Source organism: Taudactylus pleione, unplaced genomic scaffold, assembly GCF_031769625.1.
Source record: "Taudactylus pleione unplaced genomic scaffold, aTauple2 ptg001139l, whole genome shotgun sequence".
In the NCBI taxonomy this organism is placed as follows: Eukaryota; Metazoa; Chordata; class Amphibia; order Anura; family Myobatrachidae; genus Taudactylus; species Taudactylus pleione.
The window spans coordinates 1,224,128-1,241,177 of record NW_028285540.1 but is presented as its reverse complement, the minus strand read 5'-3'; the positions used below and the strand labels follow the sequence as shown (position 1 = coordinate 1,241,177).

The window sequence follows — 17,050 nt, the reverse complement described above, 5'->3', positions numbered from 1 at the left end:
GTATCTAATGATATGATACAGGGGGGGTAAATTTACTAAAGTGAGTGTTTTTAGAAGTACGTTTTAGAAGAGATGTTGCCCATAGCAACCAATCAGATTCTATCTATTGTCTTCTAGAAGGTGCTAGTTAACTGTTAAGTAGAATCTGATTAGTTGCTATGGGCAACATCTCTTCCTAAACTCACTTCTAAAAACTCTCACTTTAGTAAATTTACCCCAGAGTTACAATAGTTCTGCCAAAGGGTAAGAACTGGACCACCCATTGGTGTCACCTATGTCTACAGAGCGAGTAGTATATGTCACGCAGGGTCCATGTGACTTGTCAGGTATGTGCATTAGGGATAATGTCCAGCATATACTGTACTGTAAGTATCTCTCTTCTCTCTCTGCAGTCTCTGTGGCCTCAGCTTCTGCGTATAACCTGGTGAAGCAGTCTGTCACATGGCTGGACGCTCTTGCCTACTGCAGGTCTCAGTACACGGACCTCGCCAGTATACTCTCCGATTCGGATCTGGTCTCTGTGCTTGGAGCGGTCACCTGGAATGATGCCTGGTTTGGGCTTTACCTCTGCACTCCGGGTGTTTGGCGTTACAGTAATGGATACACCGTCAACTACACAAAGTGGAATTCGGGAAAGCCCAGCCTGAGCGCAAATGCCTGTGTACATACCAGTTTGGGCAAGTGGACCGACGCGGACTGTGGCTCTGGCAAATACTTTGTGTGCTACAAATGTGAGTAATACTCATTTCTGGCAAGTGTTAGCCTCAGCCATGACCGAGTCAGACCAAGCTCCGAACAGCTTCTAATGAGCTAAATCACACATTTACTGATACTTATAGATAATACATTTTGCACATACTTTACCTCTGTGTTTTTAGATTTTTTATTATCTGGTTATAAACAATAAATGTACCTTATTAATGATCATTTATTGGTATTTACTGCTTGTACATTGAATTGTGCTGTTATTGTTGCTTTTTATACTTGTGCATCTATCTACACCTTGGGGGGTAGAATAGGACAGGGGAAGGGGGGTGGGGGGCTGTATCATTCCAATATGGAGTATGCACTCCCCACCCCATCGCTCCACGCTTCTTCATGTTACACAAACATCTACTTAAAGCTTTCTCGTAGCAACCTGCAAAACACTGTTATACAGGCAAGAAAACCGCAACCAGTCAGTTTAGTCCATTTGTCTTGGAGTTGGCATCAGCAAGACCCTCTCACCAGCTGCATGGACCATGGGCATAACTGTGATGTGGACGTATTGCACAGCGGCATGGGCCTTGGGCATAACTGTGATGTGGACATATTGCACAGCTGCATGGACCATGGGCATAACTGTGATGTGGACGTATTGCACAGCTGCATGGACCATGGGCATAACTGTGATGTGGACATATTGCACAGCTGCATGGACCATGGGCATAACTGTGATGTGGACTTATTACACAGTGGCATGGACCATGGGCATAACTGTGATGTGGACGTATTGCACAGCTGCATGGACCATGGGCATAACTGTGTTGTGGATGTATTGCACAGCGGCATGGACCATGGGGATAACTGTGATGTGGACGTATTCCACAGCGGCATGGACCATGGGCATAACTGTGATGTGGACATATTGCACAGCGGCATGGACCATGGGCATAACTGTGTTGCACAGCGGCATTGACCATGGGCATAACTGTGATCTGGATGTATTGCACAGCGGCATGGACCATGGGCATAACTGTGATGTGGAAGTATTGCACAGCTGCATGGACCATGGGCATAACTGTGATGTGGACATATTGCACAGCGGCATGGACCATGGGAATAACTGTGATGTGGACGTATTGCACAGCGGCATGGTCCATGGGCATAACTGTGATGTGGACGTATTGCACAGCGGCATGGTCCATGGGCATAACTGTGATGTGGACGTATTGCACAGCGGCATGGACCATGGGGATAACTGTGATGTGGACGTATTGCACAGCGGCATGGACCATGGGGATAACTGATGTGGACGTATTGCACAGCGGCATGGACCATGGGCATAACTGTGATGTGGACGTATTGCACAGCGGCATGGGCATAACTGTGACGTGGACGTATTGCACAGCGGCATTGACCATGGGCATAACTGTGATGTGGCCGTATTGCACAGCGGCATGGACCATGGGCATAACTGTGACGTGGACGTATTGCACAGCGGCATGGACCATGGGCATAACTGTGATGTGGACGTATTATACAGCGGCAGGGGAATACCGTCCAACTAACATGCAAATGTGGCAGAGGTGTCTGTAGGACGTAGATGCTGATTCAGATGGTCGCTGCCCTTGGCCATTAGGACCCCTCTGCCAGGTCTAGGAAATATGCATCTGATGATGCAGACCTTGGGCTTGGCACGCCTACAAAATGTGGGTGACACGCCTCTATTTTGTAGAGCGATCACAGTCACACCCACCTCTCCCCCGCCCCTCCCCAGTAACCACTTATTGCCTTGACTTCCATTGGACCACACACGTTTGTATGTAATAACTCAAGTGGTGCTTCAGCTCTGATGGCTGATTTGGGAAATTACTGACTTGTTTGTTTCCCTGTTATACAGCTCTCACATGGGTTTCTCTGTCTTAGTCACTGACATTCCTGTGACCATCCCGTTCAGTCATTTTTTAAAACTGTCATATCCAAGGTGACCAAGTCTTTTATGCCAGAGTTATAGTAACTGCGACTCAGCTGTCATCATTGCTTAATAGTGTTGTGTATCAGGGACATCTAACGGATGGCATTGGGTACATAATACTGTTACAGTCCCTTTTCTGTTATGTACTGTGGTATCTTTGCCCTAGGACATTAAAGCACATCTTCGATTTCTGTGACTCTAGTTCTAGTCCTAATTTGTTCAAGCAAACTTTCATTGTTCCAACTTTTGTAGCTGTAAGTGCTTCATTTCAAACTCTTTTGATTGTAAAAGGATCACATGCAGTTAACTCTTCATTGCAATTGAATTACCTGGTAGCACCTGAATTTCCTTTCTGCAGCTATATGTAACACTCATGGCCGATTCATCATTACTGTTGCATTTATTATTTTGCACAGAGTTGACATTCTGCTTACATTCAAATGCTTTGTGTCCTATCTTGTGACATATGAAGCACTTGTCTGAATTTTCTGAGCTTCTCACTCTGCGTTTAATGCAATTCTCTCACTGGGCCTGCGTTCTTGCTCTGACTGTGTCTGTGCTTAAGTTGGCTGTGTTTGCTTCCAACACTTTGACTAGAAGTCAAATTAAGGCTGTAAGTTTTGTAGCATCGCTGTAGTGAACTCTTAATCATCTTCTTGCATTTCTACAAAAAATGAAGGAGAAATAAACATAATTTTGTCAATGTAGTCACTCATACTCCCGCATTCACATAACTTGGTATTGAGCAATACATGTTTCAGATTAATTCTTCTCATCAGACCCCCATCTTGATATGCTGTCTGCAGTGCCGTCCACATGTATTTTGCTGTATGATAGAGTACATGTGTTGCTCAACACTCAAACCAATCATACCTATGACTCTCTCTACATCATCTGGGTTTGGAATGTCACCAGGGACCACTGATAGTTTTCACATTCTGCCACACTTTACTATCATCTCCATAGCAAACATCTATGTGATGTAATTCTCTGCACCTGTAAGTTTGATAAACCCAAGTATGGGTGTAGCTTCTGTGTTCATGTTTCTTACTGTCATGATTATGCAGCTCCTGTGCACTAATTAGCTTATTAACTGACACACTGCACTGGAAACACTCTGTGCAGTTTTTACTTTGTGTTTGCAGGTGTCTAAGATAGCATCTGTGTAATGCTCAGTATTCTATTAGCTTGGGGTCTGTGTAACTCTAATGATGGGTGAGCACACAGTCACTGATAGGAGAATAGGAGACAAGGAGCAGAGGAAGTAATAATAGTGCTGGGGAGGAACATGAGGAAGGAGGGCCCTGCCTGTGAGAGACTACATGGTAAGGGGAGGGGTGAATGTAATGGTAATGTACACAGTGATGGGTGAGCACACACAGGGTCACTGATAGGGGGAATAGGAGACAAGGAGCACAGGAAGTAATGATAGTGCTGGGGAGGAACATGAGGAAGGAGGGCCCTGCCTGTGAGAGATTACATGGTAAGGGGAGGGGTGTATGTAATAGTAATGTACACAGTGATGGGTGAGCACACACAGGGTCACTGATAGGGGGAATAGGGGACAAGGAGCACAGGAAGTAATGATAGTGCTTGGGAGGAACATGAGGAAGGAGGACCCTGCCTGTGAGAGATTACATGGTAAGGGGAGGGGTGTATGTAATGGTAATGTACACAGTGATGGGTGAGCACACACAGGGTTACTGATAGGGGGAATAGGAGACAAGGAGCACAGGAAGTAATGATAGTGCTGGGGAGGAACATGAGGAAGGAGGGCCCTGCCTGTGAGAGATTACATGGTAAGGGGAGGGGTGACTGTAATGGTAATGTACACAGTGATAGGTGAGCACACACAGGGTCACTGATAGGGGGAATAGGAGAGAAGGAGCACAGGAAGTAATGATAGTGCTGGGGAGGAACATGAGGAAGGAGGGCCCTGCCTGTGAGAGATTACATGGTAAGGGGAGGGGTGTATGTAATAGTAATGTACACAGTGATGGGTGAGCACACACAGGGTCACTGATAGGGGGAATAGGGGACAAGGAGCACAGGAAGTAATGATAGTGCTTGGGAGGAACATGAGGAAGGAGGACCCTGCCTGTGAGAGATTACATGGTAAGGGGAGGGGTGTATGTAATGGTAATGTACACAGTGATGGGTGAGCACACACAGGGTTACTGATAGGGGGAATAGGAGACAAGGAGCACAGGAAGTAATGATAGTGCTGGGGAGGAACATGAGGAAGGAGGGCCCTGCCTGTGAGAGATTACATGGTAAGGGGAGGGGTGACTGTAATGGTAATGTACACAGTGATAGGTGAGCACACACAGGGTCACTGATAGGGGGAATAGGAGAGAAGGAGCACAGGAAGTAATGATAGTGCTGGGGAGGAACATGGGGAAGGAGGGCCCTGCCTGTGAGAGACTACATGGTAAGGGGAGGGGTGAATGTAATGGTAATGTACACAGTGATGGGTGAGCACACACAGGGTCACTGATAGGGGGAATAGGAGACAATGAGCACAGGAAGTAATGATAGTGCTGGGGAGGAACATGGGGAAGGAGGGCCCTGCCTGTGAGAGATTACATGGTAAGGGGAGGGGTGTATGTAATGGTAATGTACACAGTGATGGGTGAGCACACACAGGGTCACTGATAGGGGGAAGAGGGGACAAGGAGCACAGGAAGTAATGATAGTGCTGGGGAGGAACATGAGGAAGGAGGGCCCTGCCTGTGAGAGGTTACATGGTAAGGGGAGGGGTGTATGTAATGATAATGAACACAGTGATGGGTGAGCACACACATGGTCACTGATAGGGGGAATAGGGGACAAGGAGCACATGAAGTAATGATAGTGCTGGGGAGGAACATGAGGAAGGAGGGCCCTGCCTGTGAGAGATTACATGGTAAGGGGAGGGGTGTATGTAATGGTAATGTACACAGTGATGGGTGAGCACACACAGGGTCACTGATAGGGGGAATAGGGGACAAGGAGCACAGGAAGTAATGATAGTGCTGGGGAGGAACATGGGGAAGGAGGGCCCTACCTGTGAGAGATTACATGGTAAGAGGAGGGGTGTATGTAATGGTAATGTACACAGTGATGGGTGAGCACACACAGGGTCACTGATAGGGGGAGTAGGAGACAAGGAGCACAGGAAGTAATGATAGTGCTGGGGAGGAACATGGGGAAGGAGGGCCCTGCCTGTGAGAGATTACATTGTAAGGGAGGGGTGTATGTAATGGTAATGTACACAGTGATGGGTGAGCACACACAGGGTCACTGATAGGGAGAGTAGGAGACAAGGAGCACAGGAAGTAATGATTGTGCTGGGGAGGAACATGGGGAAGGAGGGCCCTGCCTGTGAGAGATTACATGGTAAGGGGAGGGGTGTATGTAATGGTAATGTACACAGTGATGGGTGAGCACACACAGGGTCACTGATAGGGGGAATAGGAGACAAGGAGCACAGGAAGTAATGATAGTGCTGGGGAGGAACATGGGGAAGGAGGGCCCTGCCTGTGAGAGATTACATGGTAAGGGGAGGGGTGTATGTAATGGTAATGTACACAGTGAGGGGTGAGCACACACAGGGTCACTGATAGGGGGAATAGGAGACAAGGAGCACAGGAAGTAATGATAGTGCTGGGGAGGAACATGGGGAAGGAGGGCCCTGCCTGTGAGAGATTACATGGTAAGGGGAGGGGTGTATGTAATGGTAATGTACACAGTGATGGGTGAGCACACACAGGGTCACTGATAGGGGGAATAGGAGACAAGGAGCACAGGAAGTAATGATAGTGCTGGGGAGGAACATGGGGAAGGAGGGCCCTGCCTGTGAGAGATTACATGGTAAGGGGAGGGGTGACTGTAATGGTAATGTACACAGGGTCACTGATAGGGGGAATAGGGGACAAGGAGCACAGGAAGTAATGATAGTGCTGGGGAGGAACATGAGGAAGGAGGGCCCTGCCTGTGAGAGATTACTTTGTAAGGGGAGGGGTGTATGTAATGGTAATGTACACAGTGATGGGTGAGTACACACAGGGTCACTGATAGGGGGAATAGGAGACAAGGAGCACAGGAAGTAATGATAGTGCTGGGGAGGAACATGAAGAAGGAGGGCCCTGCCTGTGAGAGATTACATGGTAAGGGGAGGGGTGTATGTAATGGTAATGTACACAGTGATGGGTGAGCACACACAGGGTCACTGATAGGGGGAATAGGAGACAAGGAGCACAGGAAGTAATGATAGTGCTGGGGAGGAACAAGAGGAAGGAGGGCCCTGCCTGTGAGAGATTACATGGTAAGGGGAGGGGTGTATGTAATGGTAATGTACACAGTGATGTGTGAGCACACACAGGGTCACTGATAGGGGGAATAGGAGACAAGGAGCACAGGAAGTAATGATAGTGCTGGGGAGGAAGATGAGGAAGAAGGACCCTGCCTGTGAGAGATTACATGGTAAGGGGAGGGGTGTATGTAATGGTAATGTACACAGTGATGGGTGAGTACACACAGGGTCACTGATAGGGGGAATAGGAGACAAGGAGCACAGGAAGTAATGATAGTGCTGGGGAGGAACATGAGGAAGGAGGGCCCTGCCTGTGAGAGATTACATGGTAAGGGGAGGGGTGTATGTAATGGTAATGTACACAGTGATGGGTGAGCACACACAGGGTCACTGATAGGGGGAATAGGAGACAAGGAGCACAGGAAGTAATGATAGTGCTGGGGAGGAACATGGGGAAAGAGGGCCCTGCCTGTGAGAGATTACATGGTAAGGGGAGGGGTGACTGTAATGGTAATGTACACAGGGTCACTGATAAGGGGAATAGGGGACAAGGAGCACAGGAAGTAATGATAGTGCTGGGGAGGAACATGGGGAAGGAGGGCCCTGCCTGTGAGAGATTACATGGTAAGGGGAGGGGTATATGTAATGGTAATGTACACAGTGATGGGTGAGCACACACAGGGTCACTGATAGGGGGAATAGGAGACAAGGAGCACAGGAAGTAATGATAGTGCTGGGGAGGAACATGAGGAAGGAGGGCCCTGCCTGTGAGAGATTACATTGTAAGGGGAGGGGTGTATGTAATGGTAATGTACACAGTGATGGGTGAGCGCACACAGGGTCACTGATAGGGGGAATAGGAGACAAGAAGCACAGGAAGTAATGATAGTGCTGGGGAGGAACATGAGGAAGGAGGGCCCTGCCTGTGAGAGATTACATGGTAAGGGGAGGGGTGTATGTAATGGTAATGTACACAGTGATGGGTGAGCACACACAGGGTTACTGATAGGGGGAATAGGAGACAAGGAGCACAGGAAGTAATGATAGTGCTGGGGAGGAACATGAGGAAGGAGGGCCCTGCCTGTGAGAGATTACATGGTAAGGGGAGGGGTGTATGTAATGGTAATGTACACAGTGATGGGTTAGCACACACAGGGTCACTGATAGGGGGAATAGGAGACAAGGAGCACAGGAAGTAATGATAGTGCTGGGGAGGAACATGAGGAAGAAGGACCCTGCCTGTGAGAGATTACATGGTAAGGGGAGGGGTGTATGTAATGGTAATGTACACAGTGATGGGTGAGTACACACAGGGTCACTGATAGGGGGAATAGGAGACAAGGAGCACAGGAAGTAATGATAGTGCTGGGGAGGAACATGAGGAAGGAGGGCCCTGCCTGTGAGAGATTACATGGTAAGGAGAGGGGTGTATGTAATGGTAATGTACACAGTGATGGGTGAGCACACACAGGGTCACTGATAGGGGGAATAGGAGACAAGGAGCACAGGAAGTAATGATAGTGCTGGGGAGGAACATGGGGAAGGAGGGCCCTGCCTGTGAGAGATTACATGGTAAGGGGAGGGGTGACTGTAATGGTAATGTACACAGGGTCACTGATAGGGGGAATAGGAGACAAGGAGCACAGGAAGTAATGATAGTGCTGGGGAGGAACATGAGGAAGGAGGGCCCTGCCTGTGAGAGATTACATGGTAAGGGGAGGGGTGTATGTAATGGTAATGTACACAGTGATGGGTGAGCACACACAAGGTCACTGATAGGGGGAATAGGAGACAAGGAGCACAGGAAGTAATGATAGTGCTGGGGAGGAACATGGGGAAGGAGGGCCCTGCCTGTGAGAGATTACATGGTAAGGGGAGGGGTGACTGTAATGGTAATGTACACAGGGTCACTGATAGGGGGAATAGGGGACAAGGAGCACAGGAAGTAATGATAGTGCTGGGGAGGAACATGGGGAAGGAGGGCCCTGCCTGTGAGAGATTACATGGTAAGGGGAGGGGTGACTGTAATGGTAATGTACACAGGGTCACTGATAAGGGGAATAGGGGACAAGGAGCACAGGAAGTAATGATAGTGCTGGGGAGGAACATGGGGAAGGAGGGCCCTGCCTGTGAGAGATTACATGGTAACGGGTGGGGTGTATGTAATGGTAATGTACACAGTGATGGGTGAGCACACACAGGGTCACTGATAGGGGGAATAGGGGACAAGGAGCACAGGAAGTAATGATAGTGCTGGGGAGGAACATGGGGAAGGAGGGCCCTGCCTGTGAGAGATTACATGGTAAGGGGAGGGGTGTATGTAATGGTAATGTACACAGTGATGGGTGAGCACACACAGGGTCACTGATGGGGGAATAGGAGACAAGGAGCACAGGAAGTAATGATAGTGCTGGGGAGGAACATGAGGAAGGAGGGCCCTGCCTGTGAGAGATTACATTGTAAGGGGAGGGGTGTATGTAATGGTAATGTACACAGTGATGGGTGAGTGCACACAGGGTCACTGATAGGGGGAATAGGAGACAAGGAGCACAGGAAGTAATGATAGTGCTGGGAGGAACATGAGGAAGGAGGGCCCTGCCTGTGAGAGATTACATGGTAAGGGGAGGGGTGTATGTAATGGTAATGTACACAGTGATGGGTGAGCACACACAGGGTCACTGATAGGGGGAATAGGAGACAAGGAGCACAGGAAGTAATGATAGTGCTGGGGAGGAACATGAGGAAGGAGGGCCCTGCCTGTGATAGATTACATGGTAAGGGGAGGGGTGTATGTAATGGTAATGTACACAGTGATGGGTGAGCACACACAGGGTCACTGATAGGGGGAATAGGAGACAAGGAGCACAGGAAGTAATGATAGTGCTGGGGAGGAACATGGGGAAGGAGGGCCCTGCCTGTGAGAGATTACATGGTAAGGGGAGGGGTGACTGTAATGGTAATGTACACAGGGTCACTGATAGGGGGAATAGGGGACAAGGAGCACAGGAAGTAATGATAGTGCTGGGGAGGAACATGGGGAAGGAGGGCCCTGCCTGTGAGAGATTACATGGTAAGGGGAGGGGTGTATGTAATGGTAATGTACACAGTGATGGGTGAGCACACACAGGGTCACTGATAGGGGGAATAGGAGACAAGGAGCACAGGAAGTAATGATAGTGCTGGGGAGGAACATGAGGAAGGAGGGCCCTGCCTGTGAGAGATTACATTGTAAGGGGAGGGGTGTATGTAATGGTAATGTACACAGTGATGGGTGAGCGCACACAGGGTCACTGATAGGGGGAATAGGAGACAAGGAGCACAGGAAGTAATGATAGTGCTGGGGAGGAACATGAGGAAGGAGGGCCCTGCCTGTGAGAGATTACATGGTAAGGGGAGGGGTGTATGTAATGGTAATGTACACAGTGATGGGTGAGCACACACAGGGTCACTGATAGGGGGAATAGGAGACAAGGAGCACAGGAAGTAATGATAGTGCTGGGGAGGAACATGAGGAAGAAGGACCCTGCCTGTGAGAGATTACATGGTAAGGGGAGGGGTGTATGTAATGGTAATGTACACAGTGATGGGTGAGTACACACAGGGTCACTGATAGGGGGAATAGGAGACAAGGAGCACAGGAAGTAATGATTGTGCTGGGGAGGAACATGAGGAAGGAGGGCCCTGCCTGTGAGAGATTACATGGTAAGGGGAGGGGTGTATGTAATGGTAATGTACACAGTGATGGGTGAGCACACACAGGGTCACTGATAGGGGGAATAGGAGACAAGGAGCACAGGAAGTAATGATAGTGCTGGGGAGGAACATGAGGAAGGAGGGCCCTGCCTGTGAGAGATTACATTGTAAGGGGAGGGGTGTATGTAATGGTAATGTACACAGTGATGGGTGAGCGCACACAGGGTCACTGATAGGGGGAATAGGGGACAAGGAGCACAGGAAGTAATGATAGTGCTGGGGAGGAACATGGGGAAGGAGGGCCCTGCCTGTTAGAGATTACATGGTAAGGGGAGGGGTGTATGTAATGGTAATGTACACAGTGATGGGTGAGCACACACAGGGTCACTGATAGGGGGAATAGGAGACAAGGAGCACAGGAAGTAATGATTGTGCTGGGGAGGAACATGGGGAAGGAGGGCCCTGCCTGTGAGAGATTACATGGTAAGGGGAGGGGTGTATGTAATGGTAATGTACACAGTGATGGGTGAGCACACACAGGGTCACTGATAGGGGGAATAGGAGACAAGGAGCACAGGAAGTAATGATAGTGCTGGGGAGGAACATGAGGAAGGAGGGCCCTGCCTGTGAGAGATTACATGGTAAGGGGAGTGGTGTATGTAATGGTAATGTACACAGTGATGGGTGAGCACACACAGGGTCACTGATAGGGGGAATAGGGGACAAGGAGCACAGGAAGTAATGATAGTGCTGGGGAGGAACATGGGGAAGGAGGGCCCTCCCTGTGAGAGATTACATGGTAAGGGGAGGGGTGTATGTAATGGTAATGTACACAGTGATGGGTGAGCACACACAGGGTCACTGATAGGGGGAATAGGAGACAAGGAGCACAGGAAGTAATGATAGTGCTGGGGAGGAACATGGGGAAGGAGGGCCCTGCCTGTGAGAGGTTACATGGTAAGGGGAGGGGTGTATGTAATGGTAATGAACACAGTGATGGGTGAGCACACACAGGGTCACTGATAGGGGGAATAGGGGACAAGGAGCACATGAATTAATGATAGTGCTGGGGAGGAACATGGGGAAGGAGGGCCCTGCCTGTGAGAGATTACATGGTAAGGGGAGGGGTGTATGTAATGGTAATGTACACAGTGATGGGTGAGCACACACAGGGTCACTGATAGGGGGAATAGGAGACAAGGAGCACAGGAAGTAATGATAGTGTTGGGGAGGAACATGGGGAAGGAGGACCCTGCCTATGAGAGATTACATGGTAAGGGGAGGGGTGTATGTAATGGTAATGTACACAGTGAGGGGTGAGCACACACAGGGTCACTGATAGGGGGAGTAGGAGACAAGGAGCACAGGAAGTAATGATTGTGCTGGGGAGGAACATGGGGAAGGAGGACCCTGCCTATGAGAGACTACATGGTAAGGGGAGGGGTGTATGTAATGGTAATGTACACAGTGATGGGTGAGCACACACATGGTCACTGATAGGGGGAATAGGAGACAAGGAGCACAGGAAGTAATGATAGTGCTGGGGAGGAACATGAGGAAGGAGGGCCCTGCCTGTGAGAGATTACATGGTAAGGGGAGGGGTGTATGTAATGGTAATGTACACAGTGAGGGGTGAGCACACACAGGGTCACTGATAGGGGGAGTAGGAGACAAGGAGCACAGGAAGTAATGATTGTGCTGGGGAGGAACATGGGGAAGGAGGGCCCTGCCTGTGAGAGATTACATGGTAAGGGGAGGGGTGTATGTAATGGTAATGTACACAGTGATGGGTGAGCACACACAGGGTCACTGATAGGGGGAATAGGAGACAAGGAGCACAGGAAGTAATGATAGTGCTGGGGAGGAACATGGGGAAGGAGGGCCCTGCCTGTGAGAGATTACATGGTAAGGGGAGGGGTGTATGTAATGGTAATGTACACAGTGATGGGTGAGCACACACAGGGTCACTGATAGGGGGAATAGGAGACAAGGAGCACAGGAAGTAATGATAGTGCTGGGGAGGAACATGGGGAAGGAGGGCCCTGCCTGTGAGAGGTTACATGGTAAGGGGAGGGGTGTATGTAATGGTAATGTACACAGTGATGGGTGATCACACACAGGGTCACTGATAGGAGGAATAGGAGGCAAGGAGCACAGGAAGTAATGATAGTGCTGGGGAGGAACATGGGGAAGGAGGGCCCTGCCTGTGAGAGATTACATGGTAAGGGGAGGGGTGTATGTAATGGTAATGTACACAGTGATGGGTGAGCACACACAGGGTCACTGATAGGGGGAATAGGAGACAAGGAGCACAGGAAGTAATGATAGTGCTGGGGAGGAACATGAGGAAGGAGGGCCCTGCCTGTGATAGATTACATGGTAAGGGGAGGGGTGTATGTAATGGTAATGTACACAGTGATGGGTGAGCACACACAGGGTCACTGATAGGGGGAATAGGAGACAAGGAGCACAGGAAGTAATGATAGTGCTGGGGAGGAACATGGGGAAGGAGGGCCCTGCCTGTGAGAGATTACATGGTAAGGGGAGGGGTGACTGTAATGGTAATGTACACAGGGTCACTGATAGGGGGAATAGGGGACAAGGAGCACAGGAAGTAATGATAGTGCTGGGGAGGAACATGGGGAAGGAGGGCCCTGCCTGTGAGAGATTACATGGTAAGGGGAGGGGTGTATGTAATGGTAATGTACACAGTGATGGGTGAGCACACACAGGGTCACTGATAGGGGGAATAGGAGACAAGGAGCACAGGAAGTAATGATAGTGCTGGGGAGGAACATGAGGAAGGAGGGTCCTGCCTGTGAGAGGTTACGTGTTAAGTAGAGAGTTTATATTCTAATACAGATGGCTGTGAGCCATCATTGTGGAGTCATAGTAACTTGACATGAAGTGGGTAAAGAATGGTAGAAAGGCATGACTACAGATGGGGGAACTTTTATTTTAGGACAAACCATTGTACAAAGACTAGAGGAAAGAAAGGGATCTTATATGGTGTAATAAGTTTATTTTAATTCACATAAAACAATGAATTGGAGATTTACCAGATAATCACACAGATCTATAATAAGAATCATTTCCAGCTCTGATCACTCATGAAGAATTTTTCTTTATTTCATGAAATATCATCTGAACTTACAGCAAGCAACTCATCAGTACCTGATCTCCCCTCTAACTGTCAGTGGCCACTAAAGCCCACCACCACGACCTACCTGACCACAACTTCACCTGATCAGAACACTGATGGCAATGGACCTCCCAATAGCCCAGGATTTACTATGGGTCCACCTCCAGGTAAGTAAGGCGGCACCTCAGGGACAGAAGTATATCCGATGTCTGGTGCAACCACATCGCCAGCTCTCACCACCTCTGCCGTCTCTGACACCACAGTAGCCGCAGGTATTCCTGGACACCAGCAATGTCTCTTCTATACTAGCCCAGTATGTGTGTTCTCTAATACAGATTATCTCCGTTACAGGTCACATTGGCTCCAGCACAACACAGGGAACATGGAGCAGCAGCATGGACACTATGCCAGGTATATTGCTCCATGTACCATTGTGGGAAAATCCATCCATGGTTTAATTTTTACTATAGGAAACAAATATACAGCAAAATGAGAGATATTGAGTATCTGGCTGTAACTAGGGGTGTGTGACCGGTGCCGCTCTGTGGGTGGCACCATTGCTGCCCCATGGCACTTGCTTCTGGCTAGTAAGGTAGCAGGAACGGTACCCTGCAGCCAGGATCAGTGCTGTGGAGCCACCAGACACCCTGCAGAGTGTGCAGCTGATGTGGTGATCCTCCAAGTCACCGCTGCTGCGGCCCCGCCCCTTCCATGCAACACAATGACATCACGCACCCGATGTCATGATGTCAGGCACTAAGGCGGCAGGGCCGGCACATGGCGCATTTAAGCCCTGTTACAGCTGCTGAGTATGATCATGTAGGATTTGGAAGTAAAGATACTTTTTTGTGTGGGGGGGGGAGGCACTTCCTAATGGAAATTCTTTTAAAGTATTAAAATATAACCTTTAATTTACCATTAATATATTGTTGGACTCCTCTATACAATAAAATACATATAGGAACGATCTCCTATATGAACTCTGTAACCTGCGTTGACATAAATAATTCATAGCCAATATTAATGACATCAATCCCATCATATGATTGGCAAATTAAATTATAATCATTTAACATTTATGCAAAGTAATGTACTATAGAAAGACCCAGTATAACCTGCACATACAATGAGCCTATTCAGTAATTCTATCCGCAAGTCCCTGCACTGTAGATGAGTTGTCTGGATAGTAAGAGGAAAACCTTCTAACACCTTCCAGATGATCATTGGTGGAAATATTACTCAGCCGGGTTCTATCACGTCTCCTCTCTGGTTAGAATGCTTCACTCCACAATTCAAACATACTGTATTGTTGCTATATACATTTGCACAATTTACACATGTTATTACTAGGGATGTGCGCCCACCCCCGTGTTTTGGTTTTGGATCTGTATCTCCTTTGTGTTTTAGATCTGGATCTGTTTTTTTTCTAAAAAAAAACATAAAAACTGCTAAAATCACATAATTTGGGCTTGTTTTTGTTCCCACAGTATTATTAACCTCTATCATTATTTCCAGTCAATTTTGACCACCTCACAATATTGATTTCATCCAGTTTAGGCCAAAAGGTTGCATCAAGCTAGCTGGCTGACTAAGCTCAGCGACAGCAGTGGGCATCACAAACATGCGGCACTGCAGTGGCAGACAGGATAGCAGTTTAATAAACGATATGACCCCATAGGAAGTTAAAACCAAGAATGTTTTCATTAATCAAGAACTAGGTCAGAGGCCCGAGGGAGTTGGAGTAAGTTGAAGACAGGGAAAGGATAGAAGAATTGATTAGTTTGTAAGTTTATTTATTTAACATTTTTGATTCTGAATAAAATCGAGGGAGGATCAATATAGGATCAATTTCTACATTTCCTGAATGACATCTTTGATTTGGAGGAAGTTTGCTATTCTCACGTGGATACTTTGCATAATATCTTCTGACAGAGTCTGCACCATCATACAGAGATTCTTGGGGCAAATATGGGAGCAGGCTCACTGAAGCCCACTTATGTCCAAACCTATGTGAACCAACCACCTAAAACCTGATTACCTGAGTGACCTCTGCAGAGCACCTGTCGCTACCACACAGTGAGGGCAGCCATTTTGTGCCACATCCTGATTGAATATTGATTCAGCCCATATACGCTGTATATTTTGTATACATCTAATAGAAATGGTGACCTTGCATGTGGAGGTGCTGCTAAATAGTACACACTGTAAATCGAAGCTTACTTTGTCCTCAGGGAGGTTGTTAGGGATAATGGGACCGAGACTTGCGGTTTACATCAGAGGAAAGCAGCCTGTAGCTCTCCGGCTGAACTCCCAGCATCTGTGATGTTTGCTGGGCCTACTGGAAGGTATTTATCAGGTGGCGTGCCTCAGATTACCTCAGCCTGCTATATGCACTGTATGTAACATGACCAATATACAGAACTAAGTTTTGTATTACATGTATTTGCACTTTATTGCACCCATCCTGGCAGGAAGACGCTCTGTGCTGCTGCTGCTCATATTTCTGGTCTCTCTCATGACACCCATCATCTACATTACCCAGTTATTCTGCTTAGAGTCACTACATAGACAGGCGGGCGTTTATCAAACTGAACTGTTATTTATACCAGCCTACCAATTCACCAGGGTCCTGGGGCTACCGTTTGGGGTGGAAGGGGAGGGCGGCAATTAGAAAAAACAAACAAACTGGGTAAATTTGAACATCTTCCATGTTTTTCCACATAATCATCTTGGTGGTTCAGTATTTTATTTTAAATGAAAGGGAAATACAGGAGATGCTGTCTGTGGCTATAACAATTTCTGGCCATTTTTGGAATTAACTATGTAGAAGCTTTCAGCGGCTGTGGCAGTGCGACTTCCAACATGGCACATCTAGGAAACGAGTGGCACTGCAGTGGCAGACAGGATGGCAGTTTAATAAAGTGTGTGTGTATGTATGTGTATATATATATATATATATCAGTAATGCCCAAAACAGCGCATAATGCAAAAAAAAGAGGTGCAAGATGGAATTGTCTTTGAGCCCACCCACCGACCCTTGTGTTGTATATATTAGACAGGACATTCACAGTCTAACAAACCAATCACTTCAGCAACAGGCAGGGGCAGGCTGGGCCAGGGGGCAGGGTGCCGCTCCCCGGCCACTACCCAAAGAGATCAGACTCAAGTAGCAGGGGCTAAAAGAAAATGGCTGCCCCCATATCAGGCTACAAGCAAATGGCCACTGTTGACCAATGGGAAGCCA

General features: G+C 48.1%; 1 protein-coding gene across 1 annotated transcript in view; it reads left to right on the top strand.

The window, feature by feature from the left end:
• Positions 1 to 274: 274 nt before the first annotated feature.
• CLEC20A (C-type lectin domain containing 20A) overlaps positions 275 to 17,050 on the top strand; it is a 117,119-nt gene continuing 100,343 nt past the window's right edge. The window contains exons 1-4 of the mRNA XM_088462050.1: positions 275 to 326; positions 393 to 731; positions 13,821 to 13,973; positions 14,158 to 14,217. Of these exons, the coding sequence (XP_088318176.1) occupies positions 275 to 326; positions 393 to 731; positions 13,821 to 13,973; positions 14,158 to 14,217 (604 nt within the window). The remainder of the gene's footprint in view (positions 327 to 392; positions 732 to 13,820; positions 13,974 to 14,157; positions 14,218 to 17,050) is intronic.